The sequence below is a fragment of the Haplochromis burtoni genome, unplaced genomic scaffold (genome assembly GCF_018398535.1).
Source record: "Haplochromis burtoni strain Fernald_Lab_line unplaced genomic scaffold, NCSU_Asbu1 Contig_114, whole genome shotgun sequence".
Classification (NCBI taxonomy): Eukaryota; Metazoa; Chordata; class Actinopteri; order Cichliformes; family Cichlidae; genus Haplochromis; species Haplochromis burtoni.
Genome location: NW_024582475.1, coordinates 230,208 through 240,801, shown reverse-complemented (window position 1 = coordinate 240,801; position 10,594 = coordinate 230,208). Strand labels below are relative to the sequence as shown.

The following is a 10,594-nucleotide window of genomic DNA, read 5'->3' as shown; positions in this document are numbered from 1 at the left end:
TAAATAAATTTATTATCTTACAGTATTGCCTGGTACACAACATTGTACATACAACTCTATCAACATTATCTCCACACTAATGTCTAATACAGAAAGCCATTTAAGATGAGTGTCTTTCTTGTGTCATCACAAAAAAGTGATGGAGTGAACACAGCAGCTGAAAAACTCAAAAATGAGCTTTCTTCTTCTTTTAAATGCACTATATCAACATTGCAAATGGATACCTTATTCGCAGGTTACAAGTTTGAAAAGCTAAACACTGGAGAAACTGAATATATTGAGCATTTCCAAATCATTTTGCACAAGGTCCGTGGCCCTGTCACATGTTGGGAGGTTGTCGTTCATCACTCGAGACCAGTGTACAGCATGATGGATGGCATGCTCGTGTAGACACACTAGGGCACTTAATATTTCTGTCCGAGTTTTTTGGGAGGACAATTCTTGTTGAGATTCATCCATTTAAAAAACAAAAAAAACCACACAACTGCAATACAAATGCGGGGCTTGCTTTTGAAAAATGCTGCAGTCCTGTGAAGGCTTGGATCAGGGAAAACTGTGAGGTTTTGCTGAAAGAGATGCTGCACCACAGTCTGTTCTCTGTGGTAATCTTTTGAAAAGATCTACAGATGGGTGGGAGGGAAACCTGAATGTAATTTCTGGAGGTCTGTGATTGGACCCCTAGAAATTCAATGTCCCAGCTCAACACAGCAGCAAGGAAAGGAATCCAATGGCGCCAGTAGCTCTGAGATTTTGATCTAATTCTTTGGTAAAAGGGATCCAACCATTTTTTAAAAAGTGTTTTTCTTCACGTTTTTATTAGCATCTTAAAACATTCCACATAAACAGTTACATTCATAGACTAGAGATCAATACAGGGTGACGCTTGTTAATGCAGTAATGTAAAAAGTAGACACAGTGGTCCTCAGTGCAACGCACTGATTGCAGTACCAGCCAGCGTACTAGAGGGCTGATACATTCTGTACAATAATATACAATAAAACACAGATTGCAAATCCAGTGGCATTTTCAGTCGTTTTGCAGTTTGTCACAGTTTAAATCAAAGTGAATCATTAAGTTCTGCAACTTTATTAGCTTTGGCAAGTGAAATGAACAGCAACACCTGTTTCCTTCTTTAACCCATGAGCTGACCACAGAGAGGGGGACCGGGATTGTCTGAATGAGGACGTGCAGTGAGACATCAACATATGCACCTATGCCTGTAGCTAAGCTTGTGCTTTTCAAATTGGGCTCAGATGATGTTTAGCTGTTGTTAAACAACTCACAACATATACAAATGTGTGTAGATATATATATATTTTTTAAATCCTTTGCTCCTATTTTAGGCTGTCCATTTCTTTCAAATATATTTATCTGTAATTATTTTTAAATGTTTTAGAGATGAAAAATATGTAATTAGATTAAAAAAGTATATATTTTTTTTAGATTCCAGTGCATACTGATGTGCAGCTTTGCTAGGCTTCTTCACGTCCTTGAAGAGGAGCCCAAGCACTTTGCCTTTAACAGCAAAAAACCAAAATAAAACAAAACAAAAAGCAATCCTATTTTCATTAGGTCACACCTATATTCAATTTTGGGTCATTTTTAATAATTCACGCAGTGTTGAAGCGTCCGGCGCCCTTTCCGAAGGTGCTGTAATACTCCATTTGAGAGAGTTTAGAGATGTCAGGTGTGTTGGTGTTGTTGGCCCGGTTTTCTCGCTCACTGAATTCAAAGCTCTCCTCTTCGTAGTCCTCCTGGCCTTCTGTCTCTTGGGGGGGCTCTGAAGAAGGGACAAAGGAGGATACAAATATAATTCTAGTTTCACCACATACACACACACGCGGAGCTCTTCCTAAAGACATATGGCCACATTTAGGACAGCCTGTAGATTGCCCCTCCTCGGTATCAGTCTCTACTGATAGAGACGGGCATGTCTAATCCAGGCACTGCTATATTTACTGAGCACACGAGGAGAGAGTGACAGAAACATCAAAATGCTCGAATACTAGATTATAGTACATGCTGAGTCAAAGTGCATTAGGGACAGACTGAGTGACAATAATGCGACATGAAGCTCACCCCAAACAGTCCCACTGGGAAATTTGCCACACATCACCCATCAACAAATTCAAATAGCATCTGTTTTAATTCAGAGTTTAATTAAAGTCACCAAGCCACTCACCGTGTCCATCTATCGTGGTGTCCATGATGCCGTGTTTGACTTTCATGTGTCGACTCAGGTTGCCCTTCAGGTTGAACTTGCTGGTGCAGTAAGGGCACTTGAAGGGCTTGCTGCCAGCGTGGAGATGCATGTGGCCGAGGAGGTTGTACATTCTGTTAAACGACTTCCCGCATACCTGAAAGACACGAGTACAACAGTGAGTATCGCTCCGTGCTTCATCCCAGCGAGATCCAGGTGATTTTGCGAAAGGTGCCACTTGCTTCCCCCACCTTGCATTTGAAAGGCTTCACCGGCAGGTGGACAATCATATGCGTTTTCAGGGTCTGCTTCTGGACAAAGGTCTTGAAGCAGACATGGCACTGGAAGGGCCTCACGCTGGCGTGGATCAACATGTGTCTCTTCAGGTTGGCAGACAGGGTGAATTCTCTGGCACAGACATCACACTTGAATTCTTTCATGCCCTGGGGACACAAAAAAAGTGTTTGCGTCCTTTTAATTAATTTGGCTTAAATATATGGTCGGTTGGAAAATAAATAATGAGTCACAGAGAGAAAAAAAAAAAAGCACAAGGCGCTCACATGTGTGCCTGTTTGCTGCAATTGAGCATTTGTATTCTGGCTTTTTGATCCTACTCGTGTAGATTATATTTCTCCCCACCCCCACTTGTTGAGTGACAAAGATGAAAAACCCTGGCAATGGGGAGAATAAACTAAAAGTTTTTTACCATGTTTTTGACTTTTATTTTAATATTCAACAAAGCGTGTTTTATGAATAGAAGGTTTTTTTTTTTTTAAATTTAGTCTAAAGTAGACTATACAATGAAATGGAGAGAAAGACTAGAGTGATTCATCTGACACAAAGGGAAGTAGCTTTGCGAATGACACACGACACAAAACACATGCTAGTGGGGGGTTGAGACGCATACAAAAACTCAAGGTCTTTGAAGGCTGTGTTTACAAAGCAACTGGTTTTGGAGAAAAGGATGTGATGCCATATACCCTGTTTTTTTCCATGAGAATTCATACTGCAGACTCTTATTGAAAGAGTCCAAAATACTTCCCTTTTAACCCATAAGTCTCTTTTGTGCTCATGTTGATAATCACATTTTTCTGCTTTTAAATAGTGATGTGTTGCTGCATGAAGCTAGCATACTCCTGAGTGTATTTTGAACGCATCAACTGGTAGACGAAGGCACATCATTGGGTTTCAGTACCTTAAGTGGGAGGGCGTGCGCTGCCAGTACCTTGTGAGTGAGAGCGTGCTGTCGGAGGTGGTGGATCTGGACGAACTCCATGCCGCACTCGGGGCAAACGTAAGGCCGCACGTTCTGGTGCTTCATCAAGTGGTTCTGCAGCTGGCTGCGGTAGGCGAAGGACTTGTTGCACTCTGTGCACTGGTACGTCGTGGGTCCCTGATGGCTGGTCAGGTGACGCTTCAGGTGCGCATAGGTTGGAAACTCGAGGCCGCACTGAGTGCAGACATGGCACTGGCCGTTCTCGTGTTTGTTCTCGTGGGTCCTCAGTTCACTGGGGTAGGCAAAGCCACGGCCACAGAAACGACAGCTGTAGGGTTTCACGTCTGAATGTTGCAGCATGTGCCTCTTCAGGTGGCTCGTCTGCGTGAAGGCCTTCTCACAGACGGTACACTTGTGCGGTCGAGTTCCCTGGTGCGTGAGCAGGTGAGTCTGGAGGTGACTTGGCTGCTTGAAAAGCTTTCCGCAGTGTATACATTCATGAGGCTTAATTCCATTGTGGCCCAAGATATGTGTTACCAGGTTGTATTTGGATGTGTATGACTTCTCGCACATGCGGCACTTCCAGCGCTTCAAGCCCTCGCCTACGTCTACGCAGTAAGACTCGTCGATCTGCACGTTGATGTCCAGTCGGTCAATCTGCATTCGTCTTGCGAGACCCTCTGGGTCTGACCACAGCATGGCTTGGTTGTTCTCCTCATACTCTGTTGGCATTGCCATATCTGCAGACTCATAGGCCACCTCACTGGAATCATAATAACGATTCTCCACAGGACTGCTTGTTTCTCCGGTGGTCTTAAGGTTCAGTGCCTCCTCTTCTTCTTCTTCTTCCTCTACTACTAACTCTTCTTCCTTCCTCACTCTTTCCCTACCAGAGCTTTCATCTTGTTCAGCCTCTGGCTGTCCATCTGTTTGTGGCCTGGATGTGTCTCTCACACATGAAGGACAGTTTCCACAGGCTTGCTCCTCTTTCAGAGTACCTTGCTGGATGACTGGATCATCTGACTTGCCAGGACTACCCCTGCTGTTCATGTGAATACACGAAGGAGGGGTATCAGAGTCAAGTCTTTCACCTTTAACCTGAGGCTGTGGACTGGGTACATTGTGCGGATGACCCTCTAATTCCCCATCAATCCTGGGCCTTTTGGTTCTCCCACGGGGCCCGGGCCGTCTTCTCTCACTGCAGTGGGGCTGCGGCTCTAGCTCCCCAGCAGGCTCAGCCAGGTAGTCCCCATTGGCCCCTATCAGCTGGTCAGCATACTCATACTCCACTGACTCTGGTGGTGGAGGGGGGCATTCTCTGGGTTCCCCTGTGTAAAAGCCATTAGGAGCAATAGTCGCCCCAAATATTTCATTCTGGGAGATGAGGCCAAGAACGGCAGCCTGAGCCAGAGATAGCACAACCACAGGCTCCGTCTGTGTGCCCACATCTACTTGGCCCTCAGTCATCTTTGGGTATGTCCGCACCAAGCGGCCACTCTCCTCCTCCTGGAAGAAAACACACACACAGACATACACCATAAGTCAAAATGAACTAGAGGCAAAACTGCATCTGTGTCTCTGTGTGCTTTCTATTATTCCATTGTTACAAAACCTGTTGCACAATTTCTCCTCGCATATTCTCGCTTCCTCATTTGCAATCTATCAGGTCAAAGGTAACGCAACCATACAATTTAGCCTTTAAGGTTCAGCATGTCAGACTGACCCCAGCAGCTATAGAGTCTTCCTTAGCTGGGAATTAGGGGAGAGTATTAAGAGAAGGATTCAGTGCTACTCCGTGAAAGCTGCGTTCGGACTACGCCTTGTGTCTTTGCTCTGAATCCAGAGAACATTAGATTGAGGAGATAAGACAGATCTGTGTTAGCACCCGGCTTCCTTCCTTGACAGGCTTTAGAATAACAAAGAACACAACAAGGGATGCAGGTCCAGCCAGGATGTTGACTTCCGTGGACTGTCCTCAGCACTTCCTGTGGGGTCCTGGGACAGCCTTGCTGACCAAAGTTAGCTCATCACTGGAGCTATCTCTGCCATTCATAAAGGTGAAAAGTATCTCAACTCTATACTAAGAGATCCCAACTTTATAATGCCTGCCACACTGGGCTTCTTTAACAAGATGATATATGCCGGCAGGCAGTCTCATATCCATAACAGACATTCGATTGAGCTTAGAGCTCATTCTGTATTCCAGACCAATGCATAAGATTCGCTAACTTAATTGTATGGTTCGGATGTGTTTCAGACCCAGACGCGCATGTTTATCCTGCCGCCTGTAAAAGCAGAACAGTGAAACTATGGGGAAGAAATTGTGGTATGACCAGAATTGGCCCTCTGTGGTAAAAGAGAAGCGGGTATTGCATGCCACTAGTTTCAGGTTATTTCTCAGCATGGCTCCGACGAGTAGGAAAATGTATAGTGAGAAGCTGACCCCTGGTTTCTTTGCAGACAGCACTCTAGCCTTCACACTGCCATATAAATAAGAGCTGCTTCCTTTCCTGACACAATACTGAGAGAAAAGAAAAGAGTGGATGGAGAAAGGAAGAGGAGATAGAGAGCAGGAATAAAGGTGTATGTGTGAGTGAGTGTGTGTTGGGAGAGGGGAGTAGACCTGGATGCCCTGATAACCACGTCATTTATAATTACTGCTTTTAAAGTAGTCAGACAGAGACAGACTGTGTGTTTGTGAGAAAGAAAAGGAAAGAGACTGGGTGTGTATTTGAAAGCGCGCGCGTGTGTGTGTGTGTGTGTGTGTGTGTGTGTGTGTGTGTGTGTGTGAAAGAGAGAGAGAAAAGAGGGAGGGAGGTTTGAAGAGAAGGAGAAAGAGCTGTGGGCGGGGGAGGAGTGGAGGGAGGGAGACAGAGAGAGAAATGAGATGGAGGGGCTGAAAGATAAAGAAAGAGGGGAGGGGAGGGAGGGGAGGGAAGGGTAACGAGAGATTGAGTGAGCATGTGAGAGGAGGGAAGAGAGAAAGGAAAAGGATAGGGAGGGGGTGTGTGCGAGGGGGGAGCCGGAGAAAGACAGAAAGACAGAGTGAGTGAGTGAGAGAGAAAGAGGGGAAGGAGGAGGAGCGGGGGGGAGCTGTAGAGAGAAGAAAAAGCACAGCAAAATGAAAGGCTGACAAAATGAAAGAGAAAAAGACAAATGACAAGTAGACAGAGAAGGTAGGGTAATAATTGCAAGAGTCCGTACTTTCACATTTAAAGTTGCAACTGAAAGACACCTAAGGACAAACAGAGCAGAAGCAGAAGCGTGCAGCACAGAGATAGAAACACAACTATTATTATGATATTTTTTTTTTTAAAAAAGAAGGATGTTCCTACTGCAGCACTCATGTGAATGTGGAGGGGGGAAAAGTAATCTTGCTTCCCCTCAAAACACACAAAGACAGACAAGAGTGCAAACAGCTCACTAACAAACTGCAAAACAAGTAATCGCCACCTCCTCCTCCCCCCCGCCACCCCTCTCCCCTCTAAAATCTTCCCCTATCTTTCGGTTACAAACTCACCACATTGTTCCTTGAGTGATGTTTAAGGTGTTTCAGGGATCTCATCCTTCAGGAGAAATGAGTGGAGTAAAAAAATCCACCTCCTATTTATATCTGTGGGAGAGTGGGGCGGTCCCACGGCTCATCCTCCTCCTACTGTTGCTGTTATCAGAACTGACTGTGCCTGCCCCCCCTCACTTCCAACAGCCCTCCAGCCCGATTTCTTTTAACTATAACAACCAACTTGGTATATTCCCACCACACAACCATTTCTTCATTCTACATTTATTATAAACATCAATTTCGTTAGGGCCTAAATGAAACAACACAAAACGTTAAGACTTAATACAACAAAAATGAGGTTGGATGTTCGATGTGCCTTTTTATCTACGTCAATCATTATCTTTCACCTTGACCTCCGTTGCCTAGCTATTTCTCTCAACACTTCGGCTATGGGAGGTCATGCCTCGTGTGTACTATGCTCGGATGCTCTATTTTCTGGTGGTGGATAACATACAGGCAACGACCAAGCTATACTCTTTCTCGGTAGCATCCTCATCATAATCGGGTACATTCTCTTACTCATTCGCGACCCATGATTCAAATTTCCACCCAGTGTGAATATTTCTTGTCCTTCATAAAGAGATTTTTCCCATTGTACGAAACGCGGCATCAATAATTTCTTTCTACGCTGTATTTCTCTGAAGTCAAACACTCCACAGATTCTCGGAGCACCTATGAATTCTCCTTCCTTCGACCTCGTGAAATTTTCCCAAAATTCTCCCAAATATTTTTCCAGCTATTCAGCCCCAGCGCTGTACCAAACCATGCCCTGAAATTGTATTTATCTTAAATGAATTGTAGCTCATTTTTGTTTACCCTTTGTGTGTAATTTTGCTCTACTAAACCCCTATATGCCTAATATGCCCCCTTTATTAGCCTACTTATTAAATTTTTGGTTTCCTTTGGTTTTTTGTTGTTTTTTGGGGGGGTGGGGGGGGGGGATTTGGGAGACCTTTTTGAGTTTGTAAAAAGCCCTTTTTTGACAATGACTGTTTTCTCATTTATCAGTCGTGAGCATTCAGGTTACTGGACACCTCTAAGTGGCAGCTAGCTTGTGTTACTGTCTGTCACTTATTACTACAGATTTCAGCTGCCTCAATCATTAAACGCTAACAAAGAAAACGGAAAGATTCAAACGTTAGCTCTTTATTAAAAGTCATACTACTTCCAGACATCCATTTTGCTTGCTTTTGCCTGCACTTCTGAACTTTTTAACACCAACTCAACTATGTCAGAGTTTTCAGAAAAATGACACATCCCCAGTCATAATTACAAGTAAGTGGGAAACTGGTAATTATGGCAATTCTGCTATGACACAAACAGTACACCAGGGCAGGACTGGTAATTGTACTCTCGTTTTCAGCATTTACTATTTGCAAGAGTGGATTTTTAATCTTATACTCGGCAAAACTAAAGGCAACAATTAGGCACAGTGGTGCTCTGTAAATGCAGTCCAAATACTTGGTGATTGTAAAGATAATTGCAGTCTAAATACAATTGTATGCATTTAGCAGGACTGTAGTCAGGGTGAATGTTGTCCCTGTGCCTTTGTGGGTTCTCTCCGGGTACTCCAACTTCCTCCCACTGTCTGAAGACATGCACATTAGGTTAATTGGGGATTCTGAACTGGCTGTAGGTATGAAAGTGTGAATGGTTGCATATGTGTTACCCCAGCAATAGACTGGCAACCTGTCCAGGGTGTACCCAGCCTCCCATTGGCAGATGGAATAGGCTACAGAGCTTGGAAATAACCATCTTCATAGAGGCTCGCAAGATTTTGAATATTTTAGGAGAGCTTTTGAAATACTGCCCACTGTGCACTGTTCATTAAAACCTTTCTGCATGATGTTAACAAATGTAATCAATTTCATGGTTTTGTTTAATAAGTATTTGCTGTTGAAGATATGTGAATATAATTTCTAAGAAGAAAAGCAGGATCGAGGCACCAGCTTGCATGTTTCTACAATTTTCACATGGTTTTTAGACATCACATCAAATCTCCCAAACAATGCCCATGCAGATGTCATCTTAGGACTATAAATATGTAGTTACATCTGAGACTTGACAGACTGATTTAAAATAACAGATAAGTCACTACTATGTAAATAGGTCATTACAAAAGTAGCTTTAACTGGGAAACACATTCAACAATCACTCTTAGACTAGTGTGCATACACTATCACCAACATGCAGAAGCTCAGCAATGTATGTTATCATTCTCTTCTTTTACATATACTGCATTTAGCATTTTATTTATTTAGAAAAGGATTCTGCTTGTTGTATGACATTTTTTCTTATTAAAGACACAGAGCTTGGTAACTTGAGAATCTTTCAAATGATTCTTGGCATGTACAACTAATCTGGTTTCTTTCTGCATTGTACTTGATGCGCATGTGCCTCAAAGTGTAATTTGAGCAAAAGCAGCATGGCTATCATTGGTAAGGAAACAGCCTTGCTGAGAAACAGCTTTCACGGACACTGTCGGGACACTTGCCTTAGGGTACTCACAAAGCTAATCAATACACAATACAAAACACACATCAAACAGCTTCTTGTGGTTTTGTTCTGAGGTTAATATTTGCTGCCTGCAGATGCCTTTTGAAAATTTGCAACATCTGCCTGATGGTCAAAAATAGTCATCGACCAATGTGAAAAATGAAGACTAAAATATCTCAATATTGCTTTGAGGTCTAATTAGGTCCAATAATAGCTATAAATCTAAAAAATAATAATAATAGGAGTACTGTTACTATACCCAGGCTCTACTGATGCTCTGCTAATGTTGCTCTAGAGAGCCACTGAGACATTATACAGTTTGTACTTGTAATTACTCGTGATAATTTGACTTGAAATGCTTGCCCACATAATCTGATAGCATTAGATAGACAACAGATTGTTAATTCAATAATATAAACAGATGGACCATAATGAAGCTGTCCCCGTACTGATTATTTTTACAGAGTCAATGTAAAAAATAAACTCACCAGCTCTGGCATTCTCACCACTCATGCATGTAGGGTGATGCTGAAATGAAATGTAAATCATACCCACACTGCGGTTCACGTAGCCGTCTTCCCTCATTAAATGGCCTTTCATATTGGCCCATACAGTTATTATTGTTTGTCACATGCATCTTTGCTAGAGCTGGAAGGTCAGTGTTTTCAATTACAGATTGTATTACTGATACCCGATATCAGATTCTTGACCAAGACATCAGTGGTGCTGGTGACCAGAGTTAACTCCTGCAGAAGGTAAAGGCTGAGAACTAAGCACTATTCCTATTTTAATCGCCCACTTACTGTTGATACGGGAATAAGTGAGATGTAGAACAATTTGTTAAAAGCACATTTCCCTTTTTCCTATGTAGACATTTTTTAATTTATTTATTATTGTGAGAAAAGAAAATAAAGTATGACCCAGAGGGGAAAAAAAGTATGCTTTCTTTAAATTGAAAAATTTACATCAGGGCATCAAACAAATCACCTGGTCCTTGAGGACATCTTAAAATTAGGTAAATAACCTCAGATAAAGTAAAAACATGACATATTAAAAAAAATAAAGAGCGTAAGGAGTTACTAATCAAATGTACTTGATTAACTGATTATCATGAAGTATG

General features: G+C 42.7%; 1 protein-coding gene across 2 annotated transcripts; it reads right to left on the bottom strand.

Moving 5' to 3' along the window:
• Nucleotides 1-22: 22 nt before the first annotated feature.
• znf710a (zinc finger protein 710a) lies at nt 23-7,027 on the bottom strand. 2 transcript variants are annotated; one of them, XM_005928682.3, is made up of 5 exons: nt 6,937-7,027; nt 3,396-4,922; nt 2,452-2,643; nt 2,183-2,357; nt 23-1,780 (listed from the first exon to the last, which is right to left on the bottom strand). In XM_005928682.3, the coding sequence occupies exons 1-5, from the start codon at nt 6,979-6,981 to the stop codon at nt 1,611-1,613; spliced, it is 2,109 nt and encodes a 702-aa protein (XP_005928744.1). In that variant the 5' UTR covers nt 6,982-7,027; the 3' UTR covers nt 23-1,610. The 2 variants fall into 2 exon arrangements, with proteins under 2 accessions (XP_005928744.1, XP_005928745.1); XM_005928683.3 differs by having other exon boundaries at nt 25-1,780; nt 3,426-4,922.
• Nucleotides 7,028-10,594: the final 3,567 nt, after the last annotated feature.